General features: G+C 39.3%; 1 protein-coding gene across 9 annotated transcripts in view; it reads right to left on the reverse strand.

The window, feature by feature from the left end:
• SKIL (SKI like proto-oncogene) overlaps positions 1 to 19133 on the reverse strand; it is a 30074-nt gene extending 10941 nt beyond the window's left edge. Inside the window, exons 1-4 of one of the 9 annotated variants that reach the window (XM_064585493.1) lie at positions 18935 to 19085; positions 17250 to 17308; positions 15561 to 16621; positions 825 to 922 (exon numbers count right to left, since the gene is read on the reverse strand). In XM_064585493.1, the coding sequence (XP_064441563.1) occupies positions 825 to 922; positions 15561 to 16598 (1136 nt within the window). In that variant the 5' untranslated portion in view covers positions 16599 to 16621; positions 17250 to 17308; positions 18935 to 19085. Of the gene's footprint in view, positions 1 to 824; positions 923 to 15560; positions 17309 to 18054; positions 18176 to 18916 lie in introns of those variants that run through there. The other 8 variants (XM_064585484.1, XM_064585487.1, XM_064585513.1 and 5 more) reach the window with 8 other exon arrangements.
• Between the last annotated feature and the right edge of the window lie 328 nt (positions 19134 to 19461).

Genomic DNA, 19461 nt, shown 5'->3' on the forward strand with positions numbered 1-19461 from the left:
ATTTTGCTCAAAGCTCACATAAAATTGTTCAGCAGATTATCTGAGAGACCCATGGGACAAATCTGAGCTAAATACTGAAGCACTGTATTATTAACTATAATCTGCATAACCTTTAGCCAAAAAATGCAACCATTTAACTGATGTACTACTTCGTTCCCTAAACTCTAAATGATCTCTTACGTCTTATTTTCTTTATACAATAATCTATATTGTTCCTCTTTACTAATTACATGAATTCTGAGGATAAAAAGTATTCTGCTAAGAAAACTGACAGGTTTAATAATGCCCAAAGATTTACTTCAAATACAACAGGAATGGTGGGAACTGTGCAAATGTAAGTAAGACTGAGATTCTTCATCACCATGTTTGGGGGGAATATATATCTACAGCAATAAAAACCTAGGAATCAATAAAAAGTTTATCATCTAAGGTGCATTTTTATTAAAAATAGGAAACTGGATTTTGAAGGACGTGGTTACTATGAAAGCTTCTAAGTTTCAAAAAATTTCTTTGTAAAATACCAAAGTCGCATACCAAACTCTTAAAGAGTTGGTTTACCTCTTACAGGGAAACAAGGAAATTAAAGGAAAACTTCCAATTTTTAATTAGGGTGAAAAGGAAATGATGAATTCCTAGAAAGAACATAAAAACACCAAGAAAAGGTTATCTCAAATATTCAACACAATTTACAATTCATTTCATTAACAAGCCTAAAACTAAATAATGAATTCCCAGGAACTAGAACAGTACTTGACATATAGATGTCGAATGAATGAATGAACAAATGAATGAATGAACAAACAAATGAGTCAATACCCACTCACCTGGGGTGTAAAAATGAATGTGTCTGAGAAACATGGTCACCTTCCTGCTTTATAACAGGGTACCATGATTGTAATTCCATTCCTGATGGTGTATCTATCTGTAGAAAAATGTAGAAGGGAAAAAGTTCATCGAGGGAAGATGTGATAGTTAATTTTACATGTCAACTTGATAGGGCCAGTGTATGCCTCTGAAGAACCCTGACTAATAAGAGTTACATTATTTGAGAGTCCTCTTCTAACGAGGCAGCTTTCCCTTAAAGTACCAAATCTAGTCACTCACAACTATGTGAACTATCCTATAACAGAAAAAGTTTCAGTATGCATATTAACATGGATTACCAGAAATGATTTCATAAAATTTCATACTAAGGAATCTATTTTTAAAATCCATTTTAAGGGCACCTGGGTGGCTCAGTTGGTTAAGTGTCTGCTTTTGGCTCAGGTCATGATCCCAGGGTCCTGGGGTCAAGCACCCACTGTATCTGGCTCCCTGCTCAGTGGGGAGTCTGCTTCTCCCTCTCCCTCTGCCCCTCCTCCCGTTTGTGCACTCTTTCTCGCTCACTTTCTCTCCAGTAAATAAATAAAATCTTTTTAAAAAATAAATAAAGGGGCGCCTGGGTGGCTCAGTCGTTGGGCGTCTGCCTTCGGCTCGGGTCATGGTCCCAGGGTCCTGGGATCGAGCCCCGCATCGGGCTCCCTGCTCAGCGGGGAGCCTGCTTCTCCCTCTCCCACTCCCCCTGCTTGTGTTCCCTCTCTGTGTCTCTCTCCGTCAAATAAATAAAATCTTTAAATAAATAAATAAATAAATAAATAAATAAATAATAAAATCCATTTTAAATAGTACCTTGCAAATGTACAACATTGGTAAGTTTGGATTCTTCTTGCTGCTACAATCAGCTAGAATATACCCCTTCCCTCCGGTATTTGTTAGTGGATTAGATAACATTCTATAGCAATAAATACTTTGCCAGGGGAGAGATGTCACTAAGATGGCAACACAGGTTGTTCTTGACTTCACGCCCCCTCACAAGAAAAACAACTAACATCTATTCAAGAACAAGACACCACTGAGAGAATCCTTTAACATGGGAGTGTGGAGGTGGAGGCTGAAGCACCCCACTGCGCCTCAGAGACCAAGACAGACTGCATTACAAGGATGGGTGTTAACTGAACCTACTGTGGTAATCACTTCACAATATATGTAAATCAAACTATCATGCTGTATGCCTTACACTTACACAGTGATGTATGTCGATTATTTCTCAACAACACTGGAGGGGGAAAAAGGTGGATAGACAGAAGAATAGGTAGATTTATAATAAAAGAAGTATGGTGAAATGTTTAAAAAAAGAAAAGAAAAAACAAAACTTGGAGCTGACAAGGGAACCCAGTCAGAGCCTCACAGAGTAGCGTGAGTGGAGGAGACAGGATAGAACATCCAGAAAGAACAAGGCAAATCAAGTCTGCAGGTCAGAGGAAGCTGCCCAGAGAGAACTCTACAGATCTATGGAGGATCCACCTCAAGAATTCAGCATAGTACCTGAGCAGCACATGCTTGTGAGGAAATGCCTCAAAGCTGAGTAGTGCCTTTCTCTGGGCAGCTGATATGGTGAGTGATATGAGGGAGACAGGAGTCCAAAGGAGCAGCCATTTTATCCTAACATGGTAAACTCAAATGGGCATTATTCACTCCACAGCTCCCTGCCAACTTGGCTGAAACACTGATGGGACTGCATTGCACATTTTTACCTTCCCTCTACAGTCTCGCCTCCACTGCCTTCCTTTAACAGGTAACTGATCCTTAACAAACATCTTACACACCAAAAAAAAACAAAAAACAAAACAAAACAAAAAACTTCACCAGGCTAACCTTGAAAATACTTTGCTTGCTAATAACACTTACCAGTAAACCGTATTTCCTCATAAACTATACATGTGAATAAAGGAAAAGAAGGTAAGTGGGCACTTAATGAACATCTTCTTTAAGATTTTATTTATACATTTGAGAGAGAGCACAAGCGGGAGAGAGGTAGAGGGAGAGGGAAAAGCAGACTCCCTGCTGAGCTGGGAGCCTGACTTGGGGCTCCATCCCAGGAACTGGAGACCATGACCTGAGTTGAAAGCAGTCGCTCAACCATCTGAGCCACCCAGGCGTCCCTACTTAATGAACATCTGTATACCTGATAAGTACTTTATAAACCCTCCTTAATTCTAACAAGTACTTCATTAAATAGGTGTTGTGACCTCCATTTTACAGATTAGAAAACTGAGGTTCAGAAACTGAGAAAGAAAAGAATAACCTGTGACCACGAACTTCTCCCTTATTTTTTTGTTTGTTTTTTACAGTCTCCCCACTACCACCACCAACCAGCGCCACTTTGTACACACACCATATTTCAAATCACAGTAATTACCCTGCTCTTTTGGGAAAAGAGTATCTTAAAGAGGGAATAAGACTCACATGGTAGAGGAGGGAGCTGAAAGGAGGTAAGGTTTGCGTGAGCAATAAAGACACGAGGAGGTTAATGGACAACCCCAGTGGAGTAAGAGAGGATGAAATTGAGATTGAGATAAAGGAAAGATGAGACAAAAATGAGAGCTGGATATTCCTCTGAATGTCTCCACTCCCTTCTGCAACTAGGTAAGGTGTGTGGGAAATGACATCCTCATCCAATAATTCATAAACACAGCACTCAGGGGACAGCGACTAAATACTAATAAATTAGAAAAACTATTTTGCCTGATGTCCCAATATTCCAGTTTAGAACCAAGAAACTACATAAAATGGAATAGAAACAGATCTCCAGATGCTAAGCAGTTGTGATTAAAGCAAAATCAATTTGTAAACTGTCCATGGTTTGATTGGGGGGTTCCCGCTAATGGGGGAAAACAATTAAGATGAAGAAACTCAGGAGAAGTCTGGCAACCCACAGCCCCAACAAAATGGGTTGACAATTAAAAGGAAACCGCTTCTGGGGCAAACATTACACAACTTGATCAATCAGGAGAAGATTTAAGACCAATGAAAAGCCAAACATAAAAATATGGAAACTTCTATTGGTGGGAAATCAACATTTTGGTTAAGAAGGAACAAGGAATTTGAAAAACTAATGAGATCACAAGATTAGGGAAAATAATGAGATTTTCAAAGGATTTAAGAGTATTCAGTGGGGGCCTCAAGGCTCTATACAATTAAAAAAACAAACTCAGGGTGCAGGGTGGGGGGCTTCAGTTGGTTAATCCTCTGCCTTGGGCTCAGGTCAGGATCCTAGGATCTTGGGATCATGCCTCCCCCCCCCCAAACACTGGGCTTCCTGCTCAGTGGGGAGTCTGCTTCTCCCTCCTCTGCCCTTTCCCGAACCCTCCCCCCAACCCCCTTATCCAGCCCCCTCCCCCAACCCTGTGCACATGAGCTCGCTCTCAAATAAATACAATCTTTAAAAAAAAAAAACTCACAATCTAGATCAAATATTCTAAGGAAGTTCAGAATCTGAGGCAAAATCAAATGCTTATTTATAAAATAAACCAATCACTTGTTCCCATAGTTTCTCAACCTATAGCTCAGTTCTACAAGTAAATTAGAAAGGGTATTGCTGGTAATGGCAACACTAAATGATAGATGCCAGGTGACAGCTGATAGCCTAAAGAGAGGAGAATTACAAGATGCAAACCCAAAACCTGATTCAAAAAGCAAGACAATCTGAGGGCTTTATCATAGACCAGGGCAAATAATTTAATATATCTCAATTGTCCCCTACCTTCATCACAACATGTACAGTAACTGATGTTAAAGAAGTCTTGAGTTAACAGGACATAGTTGAATTATATTCTATATTTATGCCAGATAAAAATAGCGTACTATATACATATATACCATAACTATATACCTACCACTTAGAAAGATTGAAAACTAAGACATTTTAGAATTCATGAAAAAGGTTAGTTTTAAAAAACACTCTGCTGAAGAGTAGCTTCATCATCCAGAAAACTCACTTAGGCAGAACATTTTTCACCACAACACTGTATGACAAGAGGTGTTAATAAGCATGGGATAAGCTCACTCTAACAAATCAATGAAATATAACATCAGCTTGAATTAAATGAGAATTTCTTTTCTAGAAGTCATTTGTTAAACTCATTGTTTAGAAAATAAAGCAAGCTCCACTTTAAATGAGTTTTATATCCAAAACAATTCTGGATGTACTGCCCAAAATGTCAACTGTTTCCAGATTTTTTAAAATTCAAATTACTAAAATTGACTTATATATTCAGAAGTTTTTTCTATCATATCTGGAATCTCAAATCTTCAAAATAGCAAGTTCTAAACTTCTTCACCCAAAGATCTTGACTTGAACTCTGACTCAGTTTAAAAAAAAAAAAATCTAACTCAATTTTGATCACATTCATTTCAAAACTCTACAGCTTGATTTGTTTTACTACTATTCATGATCCAAACTCTGTGTATCTTTATTTCCAGGTCTCTAAACTTCAGATGCCACCATAAATAATTGCTAGCATGTTAAACACCCATCCCTCTCTAATTTCTGTCCTTTATTTTATTTTTCTAATATCACACCATCCTCCCAACAAAATCACAGTCTAGAGATTTTAAAGAAACCTTCCTTAAAGATCACTTAGTGCAATCCCCTAGCCAATGTCTGAGTTCCCCATTCAGAATCCCTAACCAGAGGCTATCCAGCCTCCAATTCAACAGAGCAGCTTGAGGTCAAGGACCAACTTCCTTACTTTTGTATTTTCAGTACCTAGCACTTGGCATAAAGTATTCCTAATACTAATAAATATTTGCTGAATGAATTCTGAATGACAGCTTAGCTCATTAATTCCCAGAGTGGCCTTTTATCAGGTTACTCTGCTATCCTGAAACTGAGAAGACAGTCTCTTTCACACTCAATATCCTTCTACTCCATGAAGTACCAAAGAAGCCCAACAGTCTCTGGGGCATATTTTTAGAAATCAAATCTACAAATTAAATAATATAACTGATGGGGAAATATACAACACTAACCATGATAAAATGATGGGATTTAATTTTATCCAACATGTGGTGAGCCATAAACACATTTATAACAACTTATCCTGTGTGTTAAAAACAATTAAGAAAAGCACATATTATACAACAGAACATTCACAGGCATGCCAGATTTTCTCATCTATTCTGCATTTGTGTCAACATACAAATTAGGTCTTCAAAAAAAGAACAATATAATTAAATGGCACAGCAGTAATGCTACTACTGATCAGGAATAAAAATTAGATACCAAGATATGAGCATCTATTGTCTCTTATCTTAGCTTTCAATGTAGGAAAAATTTATTCACTTTGTGTATTTAAACATTAAAACAGAATACATTACATTACTTGGCAAAGGAGAGAAATAGATCACTTAGTATCTTAAGTTGGAGTCTTAAACATTTTTAAATGCTTTTATTGCCCAACTTCCCCACCATTATCTATGACAAAATGAACAGATGGTATCCTCATCTGAAACACATAGGAAATTTTTCAGACATATTATTTCATTTCAAAGGTTCTTTCTCTAAGTCATAAAACAACAAATAATGTCTAAGAAAGCAAAATTTAAACAATCCCAAAGAGTTATAGAAGAATTCATCTTAAATAAGTAAAAATTAGGAAATGTTTTATGTGAGTTTCTCTAAATTTCAACTTACTGTGTTATATACACATGATCCTTTGATAATCAGATTTCTTAATAAAGAACTATTGTATTTTGGTAGTACAATGCTTATTAGTCTCACAATGGCAAATAGTTTAGAGAACTTGATTTCATTTACAAAAAAAAAACAATAAACATTTTAGTTGCCACTTTCTAGATACAAAACAATCCCACCCACTCAGCACTATTCATATATAAGCATTCCAATTTGTACTGGAATAAATAAATAAATAAAAACCCTTTACAATTCCTAGACTTATCTCCAATAATAAACTTTGCTTTTAAGTAGCACTCTAGTTTTTAATTACAATATCAGATTAATATTATCTTTAGTGAATGACAAATATTAATGAACCAAAGAAATCAAGGCAATACCTCAAGATATTGGTGGGATTTCCAAAATCTCACCAAAAATCAGAATTAAATTTTTTTAAATATGTGGAAAAAATTTTAAAAACAGAATTTATAAAGAGCTATAAAAGATACAGATTTTTACATTGTGGTGTTCGTGAGACAGTAAGCATACAAAGAATTAGCAGATTGGTAAATTTAACAGGTTATCCTAATGATGTGCTTACATAAGAAGTAAAATATAATGCATATTAAATAATCATTACTTTGTACAAGCCCAACATAAGTCATTAGCAACCTTACAAAACACATGATTAAGCAATAGCTCCTTAGATATAAAGTGAATATACCTGTCAGGGTCTTTTTACCGTTTTATTATAATACTAAGACATTCAAGTGGCCAATAAATGATTTCAGAAGGACACAAAGACACCCTACCACACAGGTGCCCACAACAGTTACTGAAAGAAACTGAATCTCTCACTAAAGGATCAAGTTTCCTCAATACTTCCAACATGTTGTGAATGAGTGTTTCAACAAATGAAACAGGAATAGTGTTAAAAGGTAGCAAATAGCTACTTAAAGAGATTTTAAGGCTTAGTCTTGTGCCTTGTTTCCTTATAATTATTAGAATTAATCAACCCAATGAAAACTGAAATATAAGCACTAACTGCCCAAAAACGGATCTTCAGGAGTTATAGCAATGTCTGCTGCTCCCCAGCACTGAAAGATACCACCTACCTCACAAAGCCAATTTTAAATTTAACGTGCTTAAAAAGGCACAGGAAAAGCAAAGGCTCACATTTTTTTTTTAAGATTTTATTTATTAAGAGAGAGGGAACACAAGCAGGGAGAGTGGGAGAGGGAGAAGCAGGCTTCCCACCGAGCAGGGAGCCTGATGTGGGACTTGATCCCAGGACCCGGGGATCATGACCTGAGCTGAAGGCAGTCGCTTAACCACTGAGCCACCCAGGCGCCCCAAAGGCTCACATTTTTATAACGTGCAACTATTATCTTAAATGGAAACAAAACCATGTGAAGTCAGTAGTATAGTACCACTCCCTTTACAATGTGAAGGAAAAAGGAGCAAACTGATAAAAAGTCCTGTTAATAAATTCCTGGTACTTTTAAAAATAATTTTTAAAGTTTATTTATTTATTTAAGTAATCTCTACACCAAATGTGGGGCTGAAACCCACAACCCTGAGATCAAGAGTCACATGCTCTTCCAACTGAGCCAGTCAGATGCCCCTAAAAATAAAGTTTTTTTATACTGGAATTCTACAGTGTCCAATCCATTTAATATTACAATAACTTAGCAATCTCCATGTCATATACATCTTTTCACTAAAATATCTGTATAAGTCTAAGGTTTTGCTTTTCTTTCTAAAAAATGATGATCTCGGATTATTTTGGTCTTCAATTAATGTATATTGACAATATCAAAATGTAGATTAATTTTATTATGTGCAATGTAGTCTATTTTTTATTTTACTCTATTTCATTTTATTTGAATGCTGGTGACCCACTAAATTGATTTCATAACCCTCCTGGCCCTTCTCAACTGGGGTTCTCAAGAGACAAGCCCAAATGCCCCAAGGCATCCATTGTATGCAACGAATCAACTTCACTCCAAAGCATTTAGAACCGTACTATATACCATCTTTGGGAGAACTGATGAAACCATCACTCAGATCATTTTCTGTAGGGCTTAATTTTCCTCTCGTGGAAGCCCGGATGAAAAAGGGTGCATGAGTGAAAAATTCCAATTTGAAAAACCTTGCTCCAAGTGAACTGTCTTATAATTGGTTCGAAAGTATTATTTCAACAACTGGTCCTGTATTAATAACACCTGTGTACTGTGCAGGTGCTTTTGCAGATTTACAAAGCATTACGTATGTAAAGGAATTACCACTCTATGTTGCAATTATGAATTATGAAATTTTGTTTTCTTCTTTGCACTTGTTTAGGATTTACTACTATGGGCCTATACTGCTTTCATAATCACACCAAAAAAACTTTTTAATATGGAATAAAAGCCCTAGTGTTACCAAAATGGTCTTTAGTGAGTTTCCTAAACTTCTGTATTCCTTGTCCCCATAACACAGACAAAATATGCACTTTTAGTGCTATCTGAAATCTCAAAATAAATTCAATACCATAAATAAAAACAAAATGCTGCTTTGCTTTAAAACTAAACCTGGTTTTCTCCTAGAAAATCACTGGTAACTTTATAGGGCTAGTAAGACTTTTCATCCAGTTATTCAAACCTTTATTAAACATCTACCACATTCTAGATTCAGAAACCAGAAGATAAATTCCTGCCCTAGGGGGCCTGCATTTAGTCTTTATGTACATATTTCTGTGACGCACTTCTAAGTCTAGAAATAGGTGGAGCCACCCTCCACCCTCCACCCCCTATAAAACTGGGCGCCTGGGGCTCAGTCAGTTAAGCTTAAACAGGCTCAGGTCATGATCCCCAGGTCATGATCCTCCTGGGAGTGAGCCCTGAGTTGGGCTCTCTGCTCAGCGGGGAGCCTGCTTCTCCCTCCCCTTCGCCTGCCGCTCCCCCGTTTGTGCTGTCAAATAAATAAATAAAATCTTTTTTTTAAAAAAGTAATTTTATATTTTTCCTAGTCATTCCTTCTTCTGCCTAGCATGGTGCTGTAATACTTTATTTAGTCACTGATGGGCGCCTGGGTGGCTCAGATGGTTGAGCGTCTGCCTTCGGCTCAGGTCATGATCCCAGGGTCCTGGGATCGAGCCCCGCATCGGGCTCCCTGCTCCGCGGGAAGCCTGCTTCTCCCTCTGCCTTTCTCTCTCGCTCTCTCATGAATTAAAAAAAAAAAAACAAAACACAACTTTATTTAGTGACTGAGGCAAACCGTACCTTAAGGTTAGAATTTAATTATATATTTTCTTTTTTTGCTTCTTGTAGTCTAATGAAATCCCTAAGTTATTTTATGTATGAACCTTCATTAGACCAAAATTCTGCATGTAGACAAAATACAGGTTCCAGCTATTACTAAAGCTATTCCCAAACTAGTTCCACCTCTTTACTTGAACAAGTTGAGTTCTGGCTCCACACTTTCCTCTCCCAGAACTCTAAAAGGACTGAAATTAACCCAATTCTTGATTACTTCCTTGTTCTCCCAGTGGCAAAATCATAATGTATGCACAGCTATGAGAACACTATTGGCTGCCTACACATTGATTCAGGTGTACCCTTTTTCTTCTTCAAGTTTCTTAATTTTTTCCAATTTCTCAGACCAAAAAGAATAAACTTCTAAGTTTTTTATCAGAAGCCTTTTGAAAAATGTTAACATTTATAACTTTTATCATTTTTTAGTGGTAAAAACAAATATAGGCTCTGTATTTTCTAAACCATAAGGGGGCACTATTCCCAAAGCCATTCTAAAGATTTTATTGGACCGTCCTTAACGTAATTCTTATAATAGACCCGTTTCACACTTTTCTTCTTGCGTAACTTTGTTTTAGTAAGTAAATATCCAACTAGTATAATTACTGTGTACAAATAACTAAGAGTGAGATACATATGAACCCAATACTCAGTTATTTTATTTGTGTTAGAAATATCTTCACATAATTCTAAGTTAAGTCAAAAAGATGTTTGGAGAGAGGCGCCTGGGTGGCTCAGTTGGTTAAGCGGCTGCCTTCGGCTATGGTCATGATCCCAGGGTCCTGGGATCAAGCCCCACTTTGGGCTCCCTGCTCAGTGGAGAGTCTGCTTCTCCCTCTCCCTCTGCCTGCCTCTCTGCCTACTTGTGCTCTCTATCTCTGTCAAATAAATAAATAAAACCTTAAAAAAAAAAATGTTTGGAGAAAGGAAAAGTCCCCAAATACACATTAATAAATATTTCAATAATAGTTTGAAGCACCACCCTACATTCCTAGACTCTTCCAAAATGCTTTCACTTCCATTCTCGTATTGGATCAGTTATCTCATTCAACAGTTTATCTGCAAATTACATTATGTGTTTATTTCCAGATCAAACCATCATTTTTCCAAAAAACTCCACATATTCTAAAATATAATGCAGTGTTGCTTTTCAAAAATTTATTCAGTTAATGGGGCGCCTGGGTTGCTCAGTCGTTAAGCATCTGCCTTTGGCTCAGGTCATGATCCTGGGTCCTGGGATGGAGCCCCGCATAGGGCTCCCTGCTCAGCGGGAAACCTGCTTCTCCTTCTCCCACTCCCCCTGCTTGTGTTCCCTCTCTCACTGTCTCTCTCTGTCAAATAAATAAGTAAAATCTTCAAAAAAAAATTTATTCAGTTAAAAAAAGGAATTCGCTGAGTGCCTTTGACGTGCCAAGCACTAAACTATGTCCTGGGAAAATAAGAAAAAGATAGTCTCTAAATTCAGGAAGTTAGTTATTAATTTTAGAAAGTCAGATAAAAATATTCATACTGGTCCTCCATATGAGCACAAACACTTCATCTGATTCTAACCTTATTTATCCCCACTTAATCAAAATTTATGCTAATCACAAAATGCACACTATATCACTGATATAAAAATTACCACCAAATCTGCCCCAACTATTACTGGAACACATTTTGTCTCAACACTACTGTTTGTAGTTGCCCATTCTCTCTAGTGTATTTCCTTACCTCATTTAGATTTGGACTAAGAAACGCATTTCCTAAACAGAAGAAAACAGTTTACAAGATGGGAAAATTTTTTTGTACTATTATTATTCCAATGACCTCTGCAGAAATGATGAACTGAAAGAAAAAGGCAAAACTCAAAGTAGGAAAATGTTTAATGGGTTTTAAAAAAACGATCTAGTTAATATCTTTAGATCATCTATTTATTTGCATCATAGATAATCTGTAGGGGGTTTTTTTCCCTAAGCAGAGTAAAAACCATATTATTTTACTTACTTAAGAGTAGTCCAGTCTAAATGTTAGAATCTAAATTTTACTTTAAAAAAAAAAAATCAGGACATGGGGCACCTGAGTGGCTCAGTCGGTTAAGCAACTGACTCTGGTGGTTTCCGCTCAGGTCATGATTTCATGGGTTGTGGGATGGAGCTGAAATCAGGCTCCACACTCAGCAAAAAGTCTGCTTGGGATTCTCTCCCTCTGCCCCTCCCCGCCCCTTGTACACAGGTGCACATGAGCTCATGTGCACACACATACTCTCTCCCTCTCTAAAATAAATAAATCTTCAAAAAAATATATAAGGGTATACACCATCCTTAACTTAAAGATTGTCAACCACATTCTTTAACAGTAAAGAACCACCTATGACTACAAGTGGACTTTTCTACTATGCTTGAAAATAATCTTAAGTAAATATCACCCTTCAAATTTTATTTACAAATAACCAATTTGCAGGGCATCTGGGTGGCTCAGTCAGCTAAGCGTCCCACTCATGATTTCGGCTCAGGCCATGATCTCAGGGTCATGGAATCAAGCCCTGCATTGGGCTCTGGGCATGGCATGGAGTCTGCTTGGCATTCCTCTTGAGATTCCCTCTGCCTCTCTCCCCACTCACACGTGCTCTCTTTCATTCTCTCTTTCTCTCAAATATTTTTTTTTTAATGGGCAATTTGTTTAGCAACCTTTTTTCCATAGACAAAAATGTACAAACAACAAAATCAGAATTAGACCAAATAAATAATACCCACTGAAGATGTGGAAAAGAAATATAACATTCTTGCATACATCCACACACTGTAAAATACAATAACCTTATTTCTAACAAAAAGCACAAAAAGCTTGGTGATATGAAGAAATAAACAGTTTAAGAACACCATTTTGCAAAGCCACCTAGGCAGATCTAAAATCAAATGTGTTTCTTGTCATGACCTAAGTAAGAAAGAGTTCAAAATATACCTTTAGTTTCTACATAGAGCCAGTTCCTCTATACTGACTTTATACCACTTATTTCTTCCATCTAAATACAGCTACTAACCATGCAAATTAAATGTAGCTATTAGTCATGCAAATAGTTCGGTGATCATTACTAATAAATTTCCATCCTTGGAAATAATTTTTAACAGTTGCTACATTTCAATCAACTGCCTATTGAGTTTCATAATTTTGTTTTTTTAATCTAAAACAATACTTTGACTATATTAACTATATAAACATATTGAATTACATTAGTATTTACACTAAACATTAATGTTCTTTATATGAGAGATTAATATATTTAGTATACTCTTCTATTTAAAAAAAAAAGAAGAAGAAGAAAGCTTGTCTTGACTTTTTCAAATGAGCTTCCTCTGGGTCTATTTGGTTTATTTGGCAACCAACTCACTGACTCACAGAAGATAATAATAAATGTTCCCCAGTCAAGGATATCTCCTAGCCCCCCTCCCAGTTAAATACCTCAGTCTTTAATTCAAGTTAATATAGAGGTTATGAACCAATATACTAAGGGAAATTGATAAGAAAAGTTAATGTTTCTCAAAATTCAGTTTCTACTACTAAGTTTGCTTTAGGAAAAAGCACTGAAAATTACTAGACTTCAGTCAGAAGAACTGCATTCAACTCCTGATTCTATCACCCAATAGTTATACAACCAGGAACATGTGACACATCTGGGACTGGTTTCTCATACGAGAAACCTTGATCACAGACCTTCAAGCAAGAACTACCTCACAAAGTTTTAAGGAGTAAATTTTCAAAATATGAAGTGGCAAGCATAATAAACCACTCAAGTATGTATTACACGTGAACCCAAAAGTCTTCTTTCTTAAAGATCTGATTGCTAGAAATTTTCTTAAATTCCCTTAAATTGCTTACAATTCACATAAAACTGGAAATAATACCAAAATACCTAAAACACTGAAGTAAATCCTGCAAAAAGATAACATAGCCAAAAGGTGGGAGAAAAATCTCACACCTTCCTCAAATTAAAAAATGAATTCAAATTAATAATTTCTGAGACAATAAAGGGCTACATCCAGATGAAGAATGGTTTCAATTTTACCCCAACCCTAGCACATTCAGTTTCAGTTAAGTAAATTCATCATCTTTTTCTTTTTAACCTTTATGATGGTTCTCAAATGTTTTTCTCACAAACATAGAGCAGGACTATCAGGCAAAGTAGTTCATCCCAAAAATGCTTATGTCAGAGCAATGAAGATTGGAGCAAGAATATCTGGCAAATAATGTGGTCACCTACGGACACGTAAGAGTAGGGCCTCTAATTAGCTTAGGGCAAGGTATCATAAATATCAAAAGGGGCATTCCACATTTTGAGAATATAGATAATTTCCAAGCACAAGCTTCAGCGTGGGACCAATCCAGCTGGTAAGCAAGTCCAGCAATTTGAGAACCGGCTTGAGGTCAATCCTGCTTCAAAATCAGTCAATAACTGCACATGAACAATATAAACTTATCTAGGAGCCACAGACACGGAATTTCCAAGTGTTGACCCTTTGGAAGCAGCAAGTAGCAAACTATCCTGAATTAGAGTCTAAAATTACCTTCTTGAGCTTCAGAAGCAAATCACAGTTTTATAACTAAACTGTAACTAAATTTCCCTCAAAACCTTAAAGGAACTGTAATAAAGCACACGACACCAAATCTTAGATTCTAGCCCAAGTTCTAAGGTTGCTGTGAATAAGCTTCAGTCATTTAATACACCTCATTCATGTCTTCTGTGAAGTAGAAAAGGCAGAGATGATTTCAAGAAATAAAAACTAATAGTGGAAAAATTAGACTCTTAAGATGAAACATAGCGAATCTTTTGTTGTACGAATCAAATAAAATTATACATGTAAAACTGCTCAAGAACAATCTCTGCCACTTTTTAAGTGTTAAATAGTGCTAGCTAGTATCTGGTTTTAATCAAGTAGAAAAATACATATAAAAACCAGATCAACAAACTGAATATTTAATAATCCAAATCCTGTTTTACCCAGACATTCAAACTCTTAGAATAAAGATCTTAGTTACCAGATAATGTGTTGGAAATATACTACTTAAGATCTCTTTGCTGACAAGTTTGTATGTTAATATTTAGTCTAAAATAATCTTTTTATTCTAGCTGTCACAATTTTTTAAAGTTATTTTTCTTTTAAAAAAAGAAAATCACAAATTCTTCAGATAAAGCCACCTTTTCCATTAATTTCCAATACTGATCAAGCCTGAATATCCAGATAGAGAAACAATGTCACAAATCCAAGATCTACCTCTGAAAAATGCTGTTTGAAGCCCACAGTCAGAATTGTTTTGGCTAGCTATTATACCATTTGCAAATGGAAATAACACCAAAGTGTAAATTATCTTGAGTCCTGGGACAACAACAGATCTAGTCATCAAAAAGCAGGATGTGTGAAAAAGAAAGAGAACATCACTTGAGAAAGAAGCCCCAAATCCTCCACTCCCTGGCTATATAATCTTGGGAAAGCCACTTGGTCTCTCTGAGCCTCATTCTCTTTATCTGTAGAATGGGAATAATCCTACTTCTTGCACTAGGTTGTTTGGAAGATCAAATGAGCACACACACAGGAAAGCACTTTATAGCCTAAAATGTGTAATACAAACATAACACATTACATAGATCAGTATTGTTTGTCGCTGTTGCATGAGCAGTAACAGTTTCTTAACGCACAGGTTAAGTAATAGTCTAAATATAGACTTGATTTCAAGGTAAACTACTGCCATTATTCAAAATTACTATTTAAAAAACAAAACAAAACAAAACTTGCCTTGGATTGAGTTCTCTTTCCATTTCTCATGCTGAATTTCTCCTTCATTTCTTCTAAAATTATCTTCAGTTTCTTTTCTTCAGGTGTCCCTAAGTATTTCTGGTTCACATGAAGATAGCAATGCCATTTGGCTGACTCAAAGCCCCAGTGGCAAGTCCTTTTGTCAGGTGATCTGTGAGAATGCATCACAAACGTCTGGGGCGCAAACATTCCACAGCATTCCAGACACTGAATACATGGAGCATCAGGCTGAACATAAAACTGGGGTGCAAACAGACCCTGACATTTGCCCAAGCATTCATGTTCCACTTCAAAGGCACTGCCAGTTTCCTTTAACTGGGCCAATGAGTTTTTAGCAGGAAGTACACTACCATTTTGAGGAAAAGTGCGTGGCCGCAATAAAGCATTACATAGTCTTTGTGCATCAGTTAATGTGATCAGCCCACAGGATGGGGCATTGAATGGGAGTATTCCCAGGACCTTTAAGATATGAAGCTGGTCTGAGGTACACCGTGAACAATAGATGTACAATTCGTCACACACTGTATTTATTTGCTGGAGTGAAAATTCCCGGAGAACAGAATTTAAGACTTGGGGCAAACAGAGTCTCTTTTCTCCTCCAACCTGAAAACAAGAAATAGACTCCCCTTCCAACACAGTCTGGGTGAGTTCTGTGGAGCTATCAGAAGGGATGAGCAGGGGGCCAGGAAGAACCTGAGGAGATGGAAGAGGCAGAAATACAGTAGGTGACATGCTTTCTTGGGAATACCGAGCAGAAAATGCCGCTGGTCCACCCAGAGAGCTCTGACTACTTAAGTGGAATTGCGCCAAAGTGTGTTTCAAACTGGGATTTAAATGTAAGGGTTCAGGCACAGAGGCACAGGTTCGCTTCACATGTTCCCCATCAGTTTCCATTGGCACTTCGTAGTCATCCAAGTGTTCCTTCTTCACTGTTGGCATCTTGTTGATCATCATTTTCCCATTTGCGTGAATGTCTGTCATCATTTTTTTCACTGGAGGGCTGCCATCAGCTCCCATCCCATTCAGTTTTTTATTTGAGCCTTGAACCAAGGAAAAATTTGTCTGTAGGTTTGCCATGGCTAACAACGGTTAGGTTAAATAAGTAAGTCTGAAATTTGCATTGTTCTTTAGTCACTCATTCGAAGAGAGAAAACCAACGTATATCAGTACTTATGGTAACTTACTCCCAGAAAATTTAAATTTTCAAAGAGAAATCTCCCTAAATTACCTGATAGATTTTGCAACTTTATTTGGTTCTGCTTCTACTCTAGTATAATTTCACTGCCAGTGCTATAAACTTTCTTCTTTTGTCTCTAAAAATAAAGAATATAATTGTGAGGCACACCTCTGAGGAAGCCTTCTTTCTTAATTCTTCAAATATATGCATTAAAATAAACCTTATCAATTCTCTCAATTCAAGAAGTCCAGAATCAATGCAATGATTTGGTTTGGTTTTAAGCAAAACATGTGAAAAGTTTGTGATTACTTGTGTCATAAAACCTAGACACAAACCCAAATTTAGTTTTTGGCACCAGGGACACCAAAAAAGGGTAAAAAAAAAGTATCTTCTCTAAAAGTGATGCTCTGGTCTGTGTTGACAAACTGAAGGCTCACACCAGTAAGAAGAGCTTCTGACTCCACTTGAACTTCTACAATTAAAAATGATACCTAAAGAAAAACTGCCCAGCTATCTTCATGGATTACTGTTCATTCTTCTTTTAATTAATCTGGAAGATAAAGGGGTGGGAGAGAGTTACATCTGAATTTGCTCCAGAGGCCAAAGGGTCAGTTTGAAACTAGTTTCTTAATCTTATACCGAGTTCACTTTACCAAAGGTGACACTTGAGCAATTTCTTTAAATCTAACACCAGTTAACTAGAAGAACTTCATTTAAACAGGAAAGCAACTTGGCGAATGAGTAAAGGGAGCAATAACATCCCTCAAAAGAGAAAGGGCTACTCCAACTCAGAATAGGAAGAACCTTAAATAGATCATCTCACCCAAAACTCAGTACCAGAGGCTTTCTCAGTTATGCCATTTTAACTACAATAATCCCTTACTTCATCCCTTAATTTTAAAAAAAATATACCAGTTTCATCCAAAAAAAAAAAAAAAATCAGATAGGAGTTAACATATCTACCATATGTAACTAAGTTACAATTTTAAGTGCATTAATTCACCTAGTCAGTGTATGCTATTTTTTCTGGAATGACTGTAGGCAAAAATTAACTTTCCCTTTAAAAGGTTAGTGAATTTGCTTAATGGAAGCCAAAAGCTATAGACACCACTCCTGGGAATCTCCATCCTTAACAAGACTAATCCCGGACAAAAAACACAAGGCAGACAGACCTCACAAAGAATGCAAATGGAGGAAGAGGGAAAAAGAAAAGATTCTTCTTCCACTTCCTTCCTTCTTTTCCGAAAGAAATCCAATAAACAGAAATTTTTGCCTCCCAAACTCCCAGCAGTTTACCTTAAAATATACCCGAAGGGTTACGGACCAAGGCCACTAGCCAATGTTCTGACTTTCGCCCACCACAGGAACACCTCAGCCAACGCAGGCCGAGAAAGAGGGCAGGAGGCATGACCTACAATGGGGAGCCCCCAAACCCTGAAATCCTCAGCCCACGCAAATCCACCCACCCGTCACAAACCCGAGGGGGAGGGCGGAGTGGTGGACAAGGGACCCGGGACGCCTTAGGCTGTGCAAGGGGGGGGGGCGGGAAGTGGAGGAAGAGGAGTCCCCCAACCCCCACCCACAGCCTCGGGACAACCTCAAGTGTCCTCCCAACACTGCCCCACTGCGGGGGTCGCGGGGAGGACTGTGGAAATCCCCCGCGTACCCTCTCCCCGGGAAGTTCTCGGGTGTTACCCCAGCACCCCTAAGACTGCACCTCCCCCGCATGCCCGGGGCCAGAAGGGAGAAGGGTTTGCAGGCGGGTGGGGCGCCTAGTCGGGATCCCCGCGCCGCTGGGCGCCGACAGACGCCCGGGGCATCCCCGAGGAGTGCAGACAGGCGGCTGGGGGAGGGTGGGGGGAGTGACGGGCGTCCGGGTCTCCGGGGTCCCGACGGCTCCGGTCAAGTGCAGCGCCCTTCCCGCGTCCGCGCCCACCGCCTAGGGTCAGCGAGGCATGATCCGCCGTGGGACACCCGCCCCGCGCCCTCTGTGGCCCCGACACCACCCAGGACCCGCGCATCCGGGCCCCAGACTCCGGCCTCCGCGCCCGGAGTAGCTCAACGAGCTTTGTTAACTCCCCACTACCCCCAGCACCGCCGTCGGGCTCCCCGGAGGCCGCGCGCCCCTTGCCTCCCGCCGCGCCCGCCGCGTCCTCACCGCGAGCCGGGGCCGCACCTGTGCCAGCCGCCGCCGCTCGCCCGCTCCCTTCGGCTGTGCCGGCGCCGCTCCGAACCCCACACACATCGCTACACACAGCCCTCTGACGTCACCGAGCCCTCGGCCCGCCCACGTCACTGCGGAGACACACGGCTTCCCGCAGACGCCGCCGCCGTCTCCGGCCGCCCGGGGGAGAGCGAGGGCGGCGGGTAGGGGGAGGGGTGGGGAACGGAGCCAGCGGCGGCACCGCGCGCGCGGCCCCGCTGGCGTCGCTGCCGCCGCCGCCTCTCGGCTCCCAGCCCCTCGGGGACGCGCGCGCCGTCTGGCCTATTGTGGCTCCTTAGGGCTCCCCCCTCGCCCCGTCGCCTCGCGCGCGCCCCTCCCCCCAAGCGCGCGCCCGGCGCTCCTGGCCTCGCGCGCCGTCTGGGCGGCTGGCGCGCGGCGCTGTCTGCGGTGCACCCGGCGCAGACAGGATGTTCCCTCCCCGCCCCACCCCCCACCGCCGCCCTCCCTCCTTCCTTCCTCGAGTCGCCCAGCCGGCTGTC

This window comes from Mirounga angustirostris, unplaced genomic scaffold (genome assembly GCF_029215605.1).
Source record: "Mirounga angustirostris isolate CCGP_5_RB_7025 unplaced genomic scaffold, mMirAng1.0.hap1 SCAF_1, whole genome shotgun sequence".
Classification (NCBI taxonomy): domain Eukaryota; kingdom Metazoa; phylum Chordata; class Mammalia; order Carnivora; family Phocidae; genus Mirounga; species Mirounga angustirostris.